Raw genomic sequence first — 18,955 nt, 5'->3', positions numbered from 1 at the left:
AAGACACCCGGGAGTCTGCTCTGGTAAGTCTTGGGGGCAGAGGTAAAACGCATTGTGCGGACGTTCACCGCTGCCGGTGAACTTCTGCACGATGTGCTTAGACAATCTCCCGTGCCAGCACTCCCCCCGTAGGAAGTGCTGGCAGGGGAGGCTGTCTGAGCGTATCAGAGAGTAGGATATGGGTCCCCTGCACCGCTGCGGGGGGATCTGTATCCTAACCCTGCTGCCTGCCCGGAGCCCGGAACTGCATGTCCCGGGCGTCGGGCGCTAGACCCCGAATATAGGCCGCACCCCCACTTTAAAGACTTAAAGTGGGGGGAAAAAGTGCGGCCTATATTCGAGCCAATAGTTACATAGTTACATAGTTATATAGGCTGAAAAAAGACATGCGTCCATCATGTTCAGCCTATATATCTGTTAATTTGTTGCTGTTGATCTTTCCAATTTTGCACTAACCAGGGAAAAAAATTCCTTCTTGACCCCAAAATGGCAGTCAGATTTCTCCTTGGATCAATAAGTAGTTTCCCCATAATTAAAGATTATATCCCCGAATATTATGTTTTCCCAAGTATCAATCCAGTTGCAGTTTAAACGTCTGTACAGGCTCCGATAAAACTACCTCTGCAGGCAGAGAATTCCACATCCTTATGGTCCTTACTGTAAAAAACCATTTCCTTTGCTTTAGACGAAATCTCCTTTCTTCCAGTCTAAATGCATGACCACGTGTCCTATGCATAGTCCATGTATGTGAGCATGAATGTGCATGCATAAGAGTATGTGATGATGAACGTCTATGTATAATTGTGTGAGCAAGGATGTGTAACTGTGTGTGTGAGCATAGATGTGTAAGTGTGGGTGTGAGCATAGATGTGTAAGTGTGGGTGTGAGCATGGATGTGCAAGTGTGTTTATGTGAGCATATAGGTGTAAGTGTGTGTGAGCATGGATGTGTAAGTGTACGAGCATGGGTGTGTAAGTGGTGTGAGAGAGAATGTGTGTTAGCATAAGTGGTGTGAGAGAGAATGTGTGTTAGCATAAGTGGTGTGAGAGGGAATGTGTGTGTTAGAATGAATGTTAATTTGTGTTAGTGAGTATGAGTATGTGTGTGTAATTTGTGTAAGAGTGTGTACATATGTGTACCACCATGTCTGTTGGAAGGGGGGCAAGGGGCAAAGAAGGCAAAGATAAGTTGTTTGGGGCAATAATGGCACAGAACAGCTGTTTGAAGGCAATGATTGCACAGACCAGCTGTTTGGAACAAAGATGGCACAGACAGGTTGTGTGGTGGTTAGGATGGCACTGATAAGCTGCTTGGAGGCAAAGACACTCACATGTTGTTAGAGGCAAAAGTGGCATTCACAAGTTGTTTAGAGCAAAGGTGACACTGTGGGACATGTTGCCTGGTGAATTTGGTGGGCCCCAGGACAATTTTGGTATCAGAACCCTGTGGTTTCCAGTTAAGCCCCTGCAACAAACATTAAATATAATGATGGAAAAACTTTTCACACATTTACAGATGTCTCACTTTCCTATAACTCCATGTTTCCTGCATCTGCCTTCCTCAGTAACTTGTGCATTAGTAGGCAGCTAAGTCCCACTAAGGAACAACTTTAAGGAATAAGGGGCTGTGTTTGCCTTCCAACCACTCATTCAAATTTGTCATTAAATCTCATCCAGAATTTCTAAAACTAGCAATGACTCATCCAAGCAGCGTCCTATTTTCCTTGTGTTCCAGTATGTCTTTGTTGTATTTATAATATTGTTTTTTTTTTCATTGTTAATTTTAATGTCGTTGTTCTTGCTTTTTGCAATAGGGCGACTGAATCTAATAAAATGTAATTATTAGAAATGTAACCTGGCTACATTACTTATTCTTTATTATCTGCTGGTGACTACTAGACCTTGTCTTTGTCAATTATTTTAGCAATATTGTATTTTGAAAGTTCCACAATAATTATAGTATTTATACATTTTAACTGGTACACGGTGTAGTTTAGTACACTCATGTGTAAAGTGAAAATGTTATTAATGTGTTAAATACAGCATGTTAAGAAAATAAGCTCCAAAAGCTGAGAATACCATTTGGAAAAATCTATTTTCATTGCTTATTTTCCACAGTGTTTAAATGGTCCAAGTGATGTTGGATCCACACCTGCTCCATGCATTTGCCCTCCTGGGGAGAAAGGTCCCGCTGGGCAAAAAGTGAGTGCTTATTCTTCATATAGCAACTCCAGTCTCAAATACTGTTTTTGTGTTACCTCATAAAGATTATTCAATAATATAGAGTTTTCAAAATAATCCATGTATTGTATATTAAAATATCTGGCATTGACTTTCTGATTTTGGGACATGAATGAGAGTGGTGAAAAGGAACAAGTTATAGAATATTTTACTACATTCGAGTGAACTTTATATCTGAAATTAATGTACCATTAAAGGAATTTTCTTAAAACGTTGTCTGCCACGTTTAGCAGCAAATATAACCAAAGGATATCATTTGAAAGAACATAAAATATCCAGACTTATAACCTTTAAAAATCTCATTGTTCCACAGCTCTAAAGGTCATCATGAACAGCAGATAATGTGTCATTTAACAAACATTTATTAATTTTATATAACAATACATAAATGCAATTGTGTGACTAAAATACATTGTTCTTCTTCAATATAAACAGCTATCAATATGAGATAAAATACCTTTATTTGGACAAATAAAAAAGGAAGTATTTTAGATGGAGTATAAACAAAAAATACTAACATTTCAAATGTGTCAAATGTAAAAAATACAACAAGCCTAAATACTTTCTAACTTTAAAATAAAAGCATCTGAATCATGTGAGAAATACAATGCAGAAGATCAATATACTATACAGTATTTTATGTGTTTGTTATACTGCACATGTATTTAATAAAATGAAACTAATTTCAAGTTTGTGGCTATAAATGTAATACCGTATTTATCGGCGAATAACGTAATTTAATAGACTCTAATAAAGCAATAAAAGGAAAATATAATAATATTTATTTTGAAACAATATAAGCTGTTGATATATAGTAATATTTATATCAAAATATTAATAGTTTAATTTATTCCAAGTTTTTACCATTATAGTTACTGGGTTGTTTTAAAACCATAACAAGAGGAGTGCCTTTTTGGAAATATATGTCCTAATGGGTAAATAATAGCTATTTGGAAAAGCCGAAAACTGCAGTTAGTTTCCAAAGCATCACTCAGTGGAAAAGTAACAAAACAGAAATGATTTGTTCATACCCCAGCAACAGTATTACAAAATTATACCAACAAAGAATAGTACACAGTTTTCATTGCAGAGTTAAAAAGCTATTGAGCTACAAAGATATGTACCAAACAATTGTCTAAAGTCTATTTTTATGCATATATGAGGACCAGATTTCCAATACAAGGTGCATTCGTATGTCCAAAACAATGTTATAAGCTTGCATACTTTCATGTGGGTCCCCAGTTAAATACAAATGGTATGCATTAAACATATAACTGTTTGTACTCTTCCTACATGTTTATTTATGGGCATATCTTAAGCGTCAAACATGGCATCAAACTCAATTTCCAGAAAACGTACCTGGGCTGCAAGCCAGGGCTGCTCCTGTGGGGGCTCTACAAACCTTATTAGGGTAAAAGGTTATATGCTGATTGCAAACAGTTTTCTTTTTTCATTGTTTCATTTTGAATCTAGCTCAAAGTTAATGAGACGTGTACTTTCTCCATAGGGAGGCCCTGGAATTCCTGGTAATCCTGGTACCCCTGGACAACCTGGTCCAGATGGTAAGCCTGTGAGTACTACAAAATTTAGTTTTATATTCACAGACACAACAGACATACAGATTCACAGCATTTCTTTTATTTACATGACTCATGATACGGCTCATAAAACCATATAGCCATACAGAGACAAGTAATATCCTGGACCCATGAGTCAGATTATATACTATCAAGTAGAGACAATCTTATGAAGGAATCTGTTCTAGCCAATCACTGCCACCTGTGTCATGTCATCCTTTCCTATTGTATACTTGTGTATGGTACAGGGGATTAGGAAATGTAAACCATGTACTGGCAAAGTCACTAACCAGGATGGAACAAGGAACATCAAGGATACTGTGAGCCATGTAGTTGCACAGTTAACATGGTTGAAAATTATACAACAGACAGGTCTATAATTTCACACTTCTGATACATGTATATACAGTAGATGTATGTATATTTTTCATTCTTTATTCCTAAGAGATGTACAATACAAAGGCGCCGTACAGTTTACTGTAAATTAAAAGTACTGACTAGTGCCTACACATTTAGAAATAATGATTATATTAATGTAGTTTAATGCATTGCTTATACAGTCTCATTTGCTGCCTTTGTCTAAGTGGATCGGCTTCCAGTGAATGTGTTAAAATTTGAACACTAGGATATGATCTGAGGTGGAGACCTAATGTGGCAGTCAAGTAATATTACTACAAATTGAGAAGACTAGATAATGGCACCATATAATAAAAGTGAATCTTAAAATGGAAATTATAGACCTGTCAGTTGCATAATTTTCAAACATGTAAACTGTGCAACTATATGACTCACAGTACCCTTGAATGTTCCATGTTCCCTCCTAAGTTAGTGACTTTGCCAGTTCACATGTCTGCTGGTCTACTCCTAGTTTCTGGGAGGTAATTCTGCATAAAAACTATAACATTCTAGTTTTATGTTTAACATTAGCTTGTGCTGACAGTCATGGTTAAACACAACTACGTGGAAAAAGGACTATAAAGCGGAGTATTTGTTTTTTTACAGACTGGAAATAAGTTGTAATTTTAAGACCGAGGATTTTGCCAAGTACAAATAGGAAACCCCCTTTTGCACTTTAGGAAATTTTCTTTTCTAAAAAAAAATGTTACTAAGCTACAGTACTTTTGGCATAATCACATGGATTTTTTTTAAGATAAAAAATGATAATTCCATGCCTTTTATTGCTTAAATTAGTGGTTACGAGTTTATATTCTTTTTAAGTTAGAGGTACAGCAGATGAGGGAAAATAACTTGAAAGGTAGTAGAGGTTTTTGAAGGAGGGGCTCAAACATGACAAAGGGGTATAGTACAAAAAAGTGAAATCTGTAATACACATGCCTAATCCCAGGGGAGAGCAAGCACCTTCTGGCCCGGGTAGCAGATAAAGCCAAATGGCCACATCAAACCCTTGCCCTTCCTGGTAACTCACATACCCAGTGGAACACATAGTTACACTAACACACACTAATACATACATACACATTCATACTAACACATACTCCCGCTCACACATAGATTCATGCTCACACAAATGCTCACACAAACGCACAGCTACACCTTCTAACACACATAATCATAGTCATACACACTGACACATGCACATTCATGCTTACACACGTACACATTCAAGCTAAGGAGAGGGCTAGCTGGGGGTGTGAATCTAACCGAAACAATCTCACTAAGCATCTGTTCCTGACATGCCCTTCTGAGATGATGGGCCAAAATCTGAGGAGATGCTATGCACCCTCATTTACAAAAATATGTACATGGTTTATAAACATATATCTTGTTAGCATGCTGATAATCCTTTTCATGCACCATCATAAACATGTTTGCATTTGTAAATGTCACCTCATACAATATATTATATGCATGTTACACATTATCAACTATGCATAGGAATCTAGAAAATTTTATTTTCAGTTATTAATAATAATTACTGACTGTCTCTGATCACCCTGATTATGTAGTATTACATATGACTCAAGCAATTGGCAGAAAAAACCTACTAACTGAAAAAGTAATGATAGGATATACCCAAATATCAATAGCACAATTCACAAAGCTAACTTTGCAATGCATATCCATGGATGTGTGGGTATTAGAAGTTGACCATTATAGAAAGGACAAGAGGCTCAGCTGCTATGCAACCAATCTCTTTGTTGCCCAGTTCCAAAGGTCCCTTCTGGCACTAGTTGCAATATTTAGTAAGTTAGTAGGTTTCTTAGCAGCTTCTATTTTATAGATTGCAGAACAACTGGAGTTATCAGTGAAAAAGAATTGAATCATTGATGACATACAGTAAATCTTCCTGGTGACCTGCTTCTTTGCAAAAGAGCACAAAGTACAAGATAGCTTAGGTTACAATACCACCATTATAAATCTTTGGTTATACCTCTAATCCTTTTGCCCAGTGTATAATTAGGGATGATTAAAGCGTGATTATTATTAATAGATTGGATCAATCAATAATATAAATGTTTATTTTTAAATAACAGGGGAGACCAGGATCGCCAGGAAATTTGGGAATTCCTGGTACACCAGGAGTGCAGGTAATATTTAATACTTTTCACACAGTAATATATGTGCATGTTGGTTAGAGCAAAAATAATAAAACATATCTTTGTCTATAGTCTTGTGGTTCATATTATATATTTTTGTTTTTAGTTTTGTTATTTTAAAATGTCTACTAACGTTATTATTTAATTCACAGGTCCTATTGATTTGAGTACAAAGTGACCTTGGAGACAAATATATTTATTTTTGGAAATAACTTTGTTTCCCTATTAAATTGCATTCTATAGATAGATGCAAATTCACAAATCAATATTTCTTTAAGTTTCCTTAAGTTACTTATTTAATGTCTAAAATGCACATCATTATCTGCACCAGAGATAGTGGTATATTCTGTTTTAGGCTGACTGGTCCTAAGACAGCGAGACTGGTGGAACGGCCACTCTACTAGACACTGATCACACTACTGGGTGATTGGCCCCAGAGCATGCTACATCTCTCACTTAGCATGTTGGTGAGATTAAATACTTTCCCTGAAACTGGTGAAGTTATAGTGCCAACCTCTGTAGAAGCTTCTCAGCCCCACCTAATGCAGAGTGTGGGATATGACTTCATATCCTCTTGCCCTCCATAAACAAGGATCAAAGATGGGATGGACCCATTCACCATATTTAATAGTTAGATTAGGCCAATCAGTAAAATAATCTACTGGGCCATAGTTAACAGTTTAATCTTTCCATTGTTTGATTATACAGGACCAATGGTGAAATCACCTGATACACACCTTGATCCTCATTGGCGTGTATTCATTTAATTCACAATGGCTCCTGCATGCACAGTAAACACAGCTGTAATGGCTGCAAGGGGATAGGCTGTAGCCTAGAAGTAGTGAAAAAAAGAAATAAGTATTACTATATCTTTAATCACTTCTATCTTCAAATGTTTTTTTTAAACAAGTTGTTTATTGTAATGTCTTTAAGAAAAGTACAATTTTGTAGCATTTAGTACAATTGTGGTTTTGATGGTGTAGACCATTGTAAACTAAAACTTGTATACAAAGCAACGCAGGACAAAAAAGACTATACAATGATTACGTCTTCATTTTTAAAGGCAGATGTTACAAACAAGTATTTGCAAAGCCTTACTACTGTATGTTTGGCATACAAATACATTCAAAAGTGAATATCTACTTCTTTCTATGAAAATGTTGCACAGTGTATTACATGAATTATGTCATGTAGTGCTGCATATTTTGGGTGGATAAAGTTTTTTCAGTGTTCATAATGTTATTTGAATTAGATCATAGCATGGCAAAGTATAAGTTAATTGGGAAAAAATGTTCCACTGTCTTAATTGCCAACTATGTAAAATTATTTGCAGACTAATAGTGTTTCTCACAATATATTCTCAGTTTTTAATGACTGTTTAGAATTTTTTAATATTTTCGGATACAAAATTTAAGAAAAAGAAAATAATTTGTTGCTTACAGAAATAAATATGGTTACAAATTTGTATATGCCCTGTTGACAAATATTGCTCAAATACATATGTGCTGTTAAAATTGTATTAAATTGGGTTAATTAATTTATCTAAAAAAAAGGAAAACATTTATTACAGGGTCCACGTGGCCTTCCAGGCTTAAAGGGTAATGCTGGCCGGAATGGTGATAAGGTAAAGCGCGAGATTTGTACATACTATAATTACAATACATATAAAGTATATATAAATTCATTCTTCACTGACACTGGCACCTCAGCCCATCTCATAGGCTTTCATGTTCACTGCATGACTGGCTCTTTACCAATTTGAATGTGGTCATCCAAGCATCCAGCTGTTAATCTTTCCTTACGCCAGCACTGGATTGGATGCCTACATGTGGTAATCTACGAATGACATTTCTTTATTTAGTGCTATATTCTGTATATCTGTATGTCAGACAGATTTGTGCACAATTTTTCGAAGGCTATGTTTTTTTTTTTGTTAAATGAAAAACATACATTTCTCATGGCTTTAAATAAGGGAAAACATGTCAAATTGATCTAGAAATATGAAGTGAGAACACAAGCTTTCCTCTAGTTTGTATCACTAGAGTGCTCACTTTCCTTGGAAACAGTATTTTTTCCAGTACAATCCTTGTAAAATAAGATGAATATCCTCAAGTGTTTCCTCTACAAAGAACACTTGATGCTGTATTATAGACTTCTGCCAGGACAAAACATCGATACAGATGTAGCATATTATTATACGCATTGAAGCTTACCATTCGGAAAGAAACATGTCCTGTCAACTATATAGCACTTTAACATTTCACACTGGTGGCTGTTTATCTTGTTTAGTAATGTGTGCTACATGTGCTAGTCTATTTTTAATACTTAAATTGGCACACACTCCACTGTTACTTAACAGGATGATGTGTGTCACCATTTTATTTATTTTAAAATTTGAGGTAATTATCTGGGCCTCCCCGCCAGGGGTACTTCCTGAGGCTACAACTTTTAATATATCTTTACTTACAATTCACAATTATTTTTCTTACAGAAAGAATACATTAAATGAATGAATTAATTAAATGATAATAAAATGTGTATAGTTCAACAAATGCCTAGTAAAATAGCCTAGTGGTCTTAACTAATGAGAGAATGCTATAAGCATAATGCAGGTACATTTTTTCTGTTCTAAAATAAAAAAAAGTCTAAGCAACTATTTTTTTATTTTATAATAATGTAACAATACTATAAAAAATACTATTAGAAATAAGCAAGTCATAATCAATGTAAAGAAAAACAGCATACAAACAAGTAACTCAGGTGTTAAACCCTTGAAATAGAATTACAGATGTGCATGTTTATTTCATGTATAAATACATTTAATATATATTCATTGTTTTTATACAACATTGGAGGAAATTAACTGAATGTACTTACAGTAACTTTGTTTCATCTCATCATCTTCATCAGGGAGAGCGTGGAATTCCTGGTTTTACTGGACCACATGGGCAACCAGGTTCAAAGGTTCGAGAAAATTCCTCTCGATTTTCTATTAACATAACATGATCTCATTTTACTTCCTGGAATTTGTGATGAAATATAACCATACTTGACAACTATTTTTTAAATTACAATAGTAATGTATTATTCAAAGTCTCAAAACTAGCATTGGGTAAAAAATAAAGAATACATGTTTCTATATGGACACAATTAAATGCTTAAGGATTTTTTTTAATGCCATAGCATAGCTGACTTACTCTATTGGTTTGTATGTTAAAGCTACAGCAAGAACAATATATGTAATAATGCAATATTTAAATCAGCCAGATGAGAGAACTCCGATGTTGGCAAGGTGTTTCTCAGTGTGTGGTGAATGAACTCCATGAAGTACATCTGGCAGAACCAAATGGGCACCCTTGAACCCAATTAAATCTAAAAGCAAATCTTGCTTGGTTTAATTAGTGTATTTATTTTTTTTACCAAAAAAGGTTAACAAACACTGAAGTAAATTTGCAACTGTTTTAGTTAGTGTCTGCCATCCTTGATTTTAGGCAATGAAGAAGATAAGAAAGGAATGTAAATATTACAATTATTATTTTAACAAGGTAGGAAAATAATGAAGGGAATAGAAAATAGAAAAAATGGAGCACAGTGCACAAGAGACTATAAATGAAACTGGATTAGTATGGAAAAATTGATAATGGAATGTGTCAGGAGGGTGATTATTTAATTTAGAATATAAATGAAAATATAGAATTATTAAACATATGTATAAATAATGTAAAAAGAAACATTCAACATGGCATAAAATCAAATAATGAGTAATTTTGTGCTGTATTTCAATGTCATACATATTGGTTTGTGTTACTTTGTGGGAGTTTTTAACACATCTTCTGTAATAAAACGATATTTATATATATATATATATATATATATATATATATATATATATAGTACTCTGCAAAAATTTTTACACAGGTGTGAAACCATGTGGTAAAGAAAGAATGATTGTGGATATGTTTGTAGTTTATTTTTACATTTTAACAATCAATATTTGGTGTGATAACCCTTTGCCTCCAAAAACATATTTTCCTTTAGGTATACTTGCACAAAGGCAGGGATTTTGTAGGCATACAGTTAGATTAATGAATTATAACAAACAAGTACTAATGAGTATCAATTTAATATTGAAACACAATCATTAGCTGAAACAAACCACTGTGCAAAAAGAATAAGCTGGAAAAACCAAACTCACTAACAAGGTGAAGTTGCTGAAGACAGTTTAATGTCAAAAGTCATACACCAGGCAAGACTGAGCACAGAAACAAAAACACAAGACAGGTATACTGCATCAGCAAGGTCTCCCTCAGGCACAAATTTGAAGGCAGACAGGATTTTTGAAGTGTTCTGTCAGCTTTCTTGAAGAACACAAAAAAGGCAATGTTGTAGACAAAGTGGTGGGCCAAAGAAGCATTAGTTTAGCAATTCCCTTTGCAATTGGAAGATGTCCAGGAGTGCCACCAACTCAGCATTGGTATGAAACAGTAGGACCATGGTACACTCTGGTCAGAAGTGATCTTCATGTAAGACTTGTGGCCAAAAAGCCATTTCTCTGATGTGGTTATAGCGACTAAACTATTCACGAAAACACGAGACCGTGGTGCAGAAAAATAGCAGCAAGTGCTTGAGATTGATGACTCAAAATGTTAAATATTTGGCTGTAGCAGAAAGCAGGTTGTTCACCGAAAAGCAGTACAAGAATGTTTGCTGGCAACAGTGAAGGATGGTGGACATTCCTTGCAAGTTTTGGCCTTTATTTCTGCAAATTGAGTTGGAGATTTGGTTGGAATGAATGGTCACTTCAATGGCAGAGGCAGATATTTATCCATGATGTTATACCTCATCTGATTGGTAGCAACTCTATTCTGCAGCATGACAACAACCTCAAACACACAACCAAAATCCTTAAGAACCAGACTTCATTCGTGCATTCGTATTCGGGAGAACATGAAAACGAACACGAATGTGGAGCCGGGTAAACGTACAACATGAAGAAACAAAGATTCTCAGACAACCACTCTGAGCAAGTTTGCCACAGAGGAATGGGGATTTTAGTACCTCCCCTTCATTGCTTGATGCCAGAGGAGCCCCCTGCCTGCGACTAATAGAGTCGCTCTCAAACTTTGACAACCGATCTGAGCAACTTGGCCTGGGAGGAGCAGGGATTTTAATCCCCATGGCAAAGGACAGGGTAAGGTACACCGCCAAGCAACTTGGCCTGGGGAGAACAATCTGTTTGGCATCAGGAGTTAAAGGTCCGTAAGAACGACTCTATTGGTCGCTGGCAGGGGGCTCTTCTGGCATGAACCAATGAAAGCAGCTGCCCTTCATTGGTTGATGCCAGAGGAGCTCCCTACCGGCTACCAATTACAGACCTTTAAAATCCTGGTGCCAAAGCTGCTGCTAACTGTTGCCCTGTTAACTCCGTATTAAATCCAAGAAAACCGGCAGGAAACGAAGAGAAAAACCGAAAATGAAGAACGTACACAAATATATGCCGAACCGAACATGGGAACGGACAAATGTTTGTGGAATACGATGGGTTCCCCCAAGACAAACACTAAGCCGGACTATCCTCAGCATAAAGAAGAACAAGGAGTCTTGGAAGTAATGGTATGCCCACCATAGAGTCCTGATCTCAACATCATTGAGTCTGTCTGAGGCATAAAGCGAGAGAAACTGAGTGTCCCAAAAATCCACAGAAGAACTGTTGTTGGTTCTCCAAGAATTTGGAACAACTTACCTGCTGAGTGAAAAACTGTGTGCAAGTGTACCTAGAAGAAGTGAATGCTGTTTTTCAGGCAAAGGGCAACCACATATATTATTTAAAATTTTTCTTCTGTTCCCTCACTTTGCATTTTGTTAAATGATAAAAAAAATAAACTATTAACATGTCTATTTTTGAAAACATTCTTACTTTACTGCATGTTTTCACACCTGCCTTTTTTGTACAGAACTGTATATTCAGTATATAGCTTTTTCCTTAGTAGGAGAGTGGAAAGGGCAGTATATCCCTGTGATTTATGGGTTAACTAAAGGTCTAATTAACACAGCTGCCCCAGGTATCATTAATTCCTGGGTGTTTATATACAGTACTGAAGGAAATTGGCTGTGTCCCTCATTTAAGGAACCATTATCCTGGGTTGAAGTGGAAAGAACATAGGTAATCTGTTAACCGTTTCCAATCGAAGAACTGCCTTAGTAGCAGTTAACCTGGCAACCACCCCAGTAATCTCAGATACTTTCAAACAGTCAAACCTATGAATTATCTATACATATTTCGTATGCATGTACTTTAATTAACAAGCTCGCAGTAAAAGCCATTTGAACTCATGGTGGTCAAAACGTTCCCCCTCCTTGTATTTATTTTAACCTCTTGGGAAAAAAGGACACTTTTGAGTGTAAGCCAACTTTGTGTCTACTTCTGTTTCCTCCTCACATATATAAATAACAGAGACACTAGAGCCCCTTATGTCTGATAAAAGGGCAGTTTTTGCGTGTTTCAGAAATGTAAACCGACAGATAAGAAATAAAACATATTCATAATTAGTTTTTCCCATAATTTGTATCTTATTATTGCCACTTTATTATTAATTATTAATCCCTAAGATATTTTTCTGTGTTCCAGGGATACCTTTATAATGTGATGTTTCAATTAGTGTTATTCTGCTTGACAGTTATGGAATAAGATTCATTGTGGACCTAATACTTAATTTGCACCATCATATCCTAACATCATATATCTGAAAACAACTTGCTGCCTAATAGTGCCAATATCGGACCCTACAGATTATACTGTTATGCATGTCAGTTTGTCATTGGTATGTAGTATAAATCATCAATTACTTAGTGTGTTATTTATAATTATAAAGAGCTAGATTCAGTGACCCATCTAAATATTATTTGGCATTAGCAGTGGTTTAAAAAGCAAGGATCACAATTCAACTAACCCCCCATATCATTAACACAGGTCTTAATTGTTTTCTGGGATTATCATTTTAAAATTTTAAGCAACCATGTCTATTGTGCATCCCTGCTACTTTATAACAATTTTCAATGAAGAGATCATTAGTAATGACTGACAGGTTTCTGGCATAAAGTCCAGCCAAAGTTTTAAAAAAAACCCACCTTTGTTTAATATTGTTAAAAGGTAGCAAGCTATACAATAATATGAGATGATTTGGAGTTACGCTTGTTAAATGTGTATGTGAGTTTGAGCTGTTAGCACTAGTTAATTGTATGCAGCAGGTGGCATCAAACCACTGGATCGGCCACACGCGGCAATAAAGGTAAGTGGGAAGTTCCATTAGGCACCAGCCTCTGGGCATTTGCCCAGTGTGTCTCATGACCAACTAGGCCTGTTGAAATATGTGATAGTATTTAATTTGTGTGTTCTACATAATTTATGTGTGGGAATAATGTATTTTTAATGTTCATATTGCCAGTGTTTGTTTACCTAAAAAAATAATATAATAAAAGAGCATTTATTATTGTAGGGAGACCGAGGATCTAAGGGAGACAAAGGTGTTTCCGGAATTGATGGGAAGAAGGTAACTTGCGGCATTAAAATGGTTAAAAAAAACCCTGAAACTATACACCTTTTTTTTAAAAAAAATGTATTTCTTTTATTTTGCAGTTTAGCATATTGTCTGCATTAGGCTAGGTTTCCACTTGGGTTTTTGTCCTGCGTTATTTTCTTGATGAAAAACGCCAAGAAAAACGCCAAGAAAACTGCCACTGCATTTACCTGCGTTTTGGCGGTTTTTCTGTGGAAATTGCTTTTTTCACCTAAGTTAGAAGTTTCACCCAGCTAAAAGGGATTAGGATAAATGGCAAGTATCTGCCCCCTCCTGATGTCATTTCCTTGGTAGAGTTCTACTTAACCCCCCCACCGGCGGACCCTTTTGTCACTTTTCTGTGGTTTGTAAGGCTTGCTTTATTCCGAAAGTCTGCTCCTCTAGGAAGATTGGCCCCAAATGATGGTGCAAATTGTTTGCTGTTGCTTTTGGCACGCAGGATCCAGTTGATGCGTCGGGTATGTTTGTTTGTAATGGCATGTTTGTTCCCAATGGTGTAAAATTCAATATGAACTTTGTTTTGTGTAAAACTGTTTGTTTCCAGCCTATTTCACGTAGGACACACAGATACTGGGTCCATCCTCTGCATTGTAACTGTGGAAAAAAACGCCATAAAAAACGCCAAGGCAAAAAACCCACATGGCTTTTTCATGGCCAAAACGCAGGAGAATGCAGTGGCAGTTTTCTTGCCGTTTTTCCTGGCGTTTTTCATCAGGAAAAAAACGCAGGACAAAAACCCAAGTGGAAACCTAGCCTTACAAGTTTTTCCATAAATTACTAGTAGTGAAAATATACACACCCTTTCTTAAACCCTGTAATTTCAGCCAAATTATTATAATGTATTCTGCCTTAATACATTGTTAAATAATTGTGTGGACAAGTCAAGCCCATAATGCCATCATCAGACATGAAGCCCAAACTTACAAGAGAATCAAAATGAGGGTGTATAGAATGATGAGCTCTTATAAATTGAAATGTATCTTTATTGAAAGCTTGCATCCCACCATGTTTAGCACTATAAGGCTAGGTTTCCACTTGTTTTTTTTTAGCTAAAAACGCCCATAAAAACGCCAATAGCGCCACCTGGCGTTTTTTTAGTGAAAAAACGCAGCAGCCAGATGTTAGCTGTTCTTCAATAGGAAATCGCAGAATGCCATATCCACTTGGCGTTTTTTTGTTTGGCGTTTTTTCAGTCCTCTTTGGTGTTTTTCTGCTTTTTTGGGCTCTGTGGCAGTTTTTCAAAATCGCAGCATGTTGACACTCTGGCGTTTTTTGCAAGGAAATCTTGGCGTTTTTCTCCAATAGAAGTCTATGGGAGAGAAAAAACGCCATGAAAAAGTCATGTGGGTTTATTGCCTTGGCGTTTTTTATGGCGTTTTTTCCACAGTTACAATGCAGAGGATGGACCCAGTATCTGTGTGTCCTACGAGAAATAGGCTGGAAACAAACAGTTTCACACAAAACAAAGTTCATATTGAATTCTACACCATTTGGAACAAACATGCCATTACAAACAAACATACGCGACGCATCAACTGGATCCTGCGTGCCAAAATCAACAGCAAACAATTTGCACCATCATTTGGGGCCAATCTTCCTAGAGGAGCAGACATTCGGAATAAAGCAGGCCTTACAAACCACAGAAAAGCGACAAAAGGGTCCGCCGGGGCGTTTAAGTAGAACTCTACCAAGTAAATGACATCAGGGGGCAGATACTCGCCATTTATCCTAATCCCTTTTAGCTGGGTGAAACTTCTAACTTGTAAAGGCTGGAAAAACTGCCTAAGGTCAAAAAAAGCAATTTCCACAGAAAGGCTAATACGCCAGAAAAAACTCCAGAAAAAAATGCCAAAACGCAGGAAAATGCAGTGGCAGTTTTCTTGGCGTTTTTCATCAAGAAAAAAAACGCAGGACAAAAACCCAAGTGGAAACCTAGCCTCAATACTGCTCCAAAACCTCTTTACTCATTGTCACTGTTGAATAGTCAAACCCGACCTTTTTTTTTTAAACCATGTTAAAATGTTTCCACATTTCCTCAACTCCTTAACTCAAATTAATATCATTGTTAATTAGCTTCTTAATATTTGACTAATAATCAATATTTACACCTAATTTATATGCATAAATAGTTAAATACATTAACCACATTACATTTTTTTTTTTTACACTATAGGGTGCAAAGGGTGATAAAGGACATCCTGGTGCATTTGGAAAACCAGGGAAACCTGTGAGTATAACTGCCTGTATTTTGTATTTTTTTTTCTTTAAAATACAGAATTATAGTGTGAATTTGTAATATATTCAGGGCCAGACTGGTAAGAAAAAGCAGCCCGCCCCTTAAACAGCCTGCCTGTGCCACCTCTGCCTCCTAAACAGCCTGCTTGTGCCACCTCTGCCACCTAAACAGCCTGCCTGTGCCACCTCTGCCCTCAAACAATGGTACATTCATTTATTTACCCACTCACTCACTCATTCGTCCATTCATTTACACTCCTGCATCTCTTTACCTCACCTGCAGATTTCTCTGGTCCAGGGGCTGGCTGAGCAGCACTGGAGCTGTGCTGATGTCTATGCTGCTCAATGGTTGCCTAATGCAGGTCCACAGCTTACCGTTGGGGTGCTTGCACACTGTGTGAGGAAATTCTCTTTTACTGCAGTGGGAAAGCAGAAACCTGGGCTGGAAAAGAGAGTTTCCTCACAAAGTGCGCAAGGGCCACAGATAAGCTACAGGCCATTGGACCTCAGTGCAGCCCCAGTGCTGCTTGACCGGGCCCTGGTTTCCCAGTAGGCCAGTCTGGCCCAGATTGTATCTGTAATGTTATTAAATGTTAGCCCAATTACTTTTTCAGGCATGTCTGAAAACAATCTTGCTCTGAATAAACAAAAAAATCAAACTTTCCAAAGCACTTTTGACACAGAATGAAATATGTCACTAACCCATGCTCCTTCATTTACCTGTGTTTACCACCTACTCAATTGTATATCAATTGTATATCAAGTATAAGAATACTGTAGGGGAACACTTAAACACTTGATGTTGCTCTTCTTAAGGTTTGGCCAACCCCAGAGTGATAAAGAACATCCTTTCCAAAAGGGGAGCTTTGGTACTTTGAATATACACTTATAATTTCATATATAATTGCATTATTAATATACTAGCTATTGCCATTTCGGGACCTTTGGGAAGTTAATGAGTTTGTATGTCATTTGTTACTGTATATACCTTTTATACAGTAATTAGGTGGCATGCCAACAGCATTTGATTCGCATAACACAATGTGCAAAGGAAATAACATTTTTTTTTTCTTCTAATAATAATGTATCTTATGTTAAAACAGGGAGAACCAGGAACACATGGGAAAGATGGTTTACCTGGACAATCTGGGCAAAAGGTAATCACATAAGAAGTAATATGGATGCATATTTGCCCTGGCACCACAGGCAGGAAAAAGCTCCCAATGCCCCTGTTCTGATACTGTTGTTTCTGCAGGTATTTTCTGTACTTTATTGGTTTTCAAAGAAGTTGAATTGCACAGCATTTGCCTGAAGTAGATTCTTGCAAAGCAGATACAAGACTTGGCTTGTATTAGGGCCAAGGGTGCATGATCCCCCGTTCACTCTGTCAAATGGAATGCAACAGGGCTGTTGCCTTTGCTCTTCATTGTCTCCTTAGAGCTTTTGCTGTGTAGAATTAGTCACAACAAAGATATAAGAAGAGTGCAAATAGAAGGCTGGGAACATAAGATTTTAGCTTGTGTGGATTACTTATTATTTGTACATCCTAGGATTACCCTGGCTGGGCTCCGTGCAGCAATTGTTGAATACAGGGAACTAAGTGGTCCTCAACATATATTTACTTTTGAGGGGGTCAGGACCCCCTGGAGACTGAATTCCCCTTTTATATGTAAAAAGTCAGTAAAATACTTATGGATTTAGTTCTCATTTGATAATTTAGATTTATACAAACAAAATCATCTCCCTTTTTGAACCATGTGAGAACTCTCAGATTTGGCGGGCTCACATTGTATTAAAAATACAGTACATGTCCTGCCTTATATATTATCCATACTTCTGGATGGTTAAACTGATGATAGAAAAGGTTATATGTAACAATAAAAAGCCCTGAATAAGCTAAGTGTTTCAAGCTAGACCCAGATGCATAGGTGGCCTTGCATTGCCAGATATTAAAATATATTACTAGAAGTGGATGCTTGGCAACACCACTTTGGCTCCTGCTCTACCTCTGATGTACCCTCTTACTGGGAAAACAGCAGAGTTTATGCTGGGTATACCAGCTCGGTCTTTTAGCTGTTTTATTGGAGAGGGTCAGGAATACACTGTGGGGTTGGTGGGATGAGAACGTTAGAGAGTTAGGGTTCCTCCCCTGATTATACAGCAGTAACATGAGCAGTTGAAACACTTCGTGAACACCAAATTTCTGATGGCAACCTATAGGGATAGCCTGATAAAACTTGAAACTCTGATGACAACTTGTTCTACCCCATCCAATATGTTCTCTTGAGTATATGATTTGTGTTTCTTGTCTATGGCGGCTTGCAAATCATACTATATTATATATATGTGTTATATATTATTATATAGGAAATCTATATTAATGCAACTGTCGTGGGGCACAAGGCCAGTGACATTTGCTCACCATTGTTCATTAAATAGTAAGGTGCAAAAAATATCTTATACTGGCTTCTTAAGATTGTACAGGGTGCTGGTGACAGTCAGCAGAGTGTTCCTTACTCTGCTGGGGGGGAGTCTGGAAGTGCCAGGACCCAGTGAAAGACTACAAGCACATCTGGTGGAGGTGCCCAGTTATCCAACAGTTTTGGTCAAACTTTGTTAAAGTTATAGATAATCAATTACACAAGCACTAATAGTTTTTGTTTATGTTTAACTATTTTGGTCAATTTTCCTTTCCTGGTGTTATGACTAAGTAAATGATAAGGCAAATGTTATAGTAATTAAAATTGGGACGGAACTTTTAATGAGGA

General features: G+C 36.8%; 1 protein-coding gene across 1 annotated transcript in view; it reads left to right on the top strand.

Annotated features, from left to right (window-relative positions):
- The window catches only part of LOC149302354 (uncharacterized), a 59,900-nt gene that overhangs the window by 17,189 nt on the left and 23,756 nt on the right, over positions 1 to 18,955 (top strand). The window contains exons 8-15 of the mRNA XM_089482435.1: positions 2,118 to 2,201; positions 3,748 to 3,810; positions 6,313 to 6,366; positions 7,946 to 7,999; positions 9,286 to 9,339; positions 13,872 to 13,925; positions 16,126 to 16,179; positions 17,291 to 17,344. Coding sequence (XP_089338561.1) covers positions 2,118 to 2,201; positions 3,748 to 3,810; positions 6,313 to 6,366; positions 7,946 to 7,999; positions 9,286 to 9,339; positions 13,872 to 13,925; positions 16,126 to 16,179; positions 17,291 to 17,344 — 471 coding nt within the window. The remainder of the gene's footprint in view (positions 1 to 2,117; positions 2,202 to 3,747; positions 3,811 to 6,312; positions 6,367 to 7,945; positions 8,000 to 9,285; positions 9,340 to 13,871; positions 13,926 to 16,125; positions 16,180 to 17,290; positions 17,345 to 18,955) is intronic.

This window comes from Sceloporus occidentalis, unplaced genomic scaffold (assembly GCF_023333645.1).
Source record: "Sceloporus occidentalis isolate IW3139 unplaced genomic scaffold, rSceOcc1.0.p SCAF_19, whole genome shotgun sequence".
NCBI lineage: Eukaryota > Metazoa > Chordata > Lepidosauria > Squamata > Phrynosomatidae > Sceloporus > Sceloporus occidentalis.
This window is presented reverse-complemented; position numbering and strand designations above follow the sequence as displayed.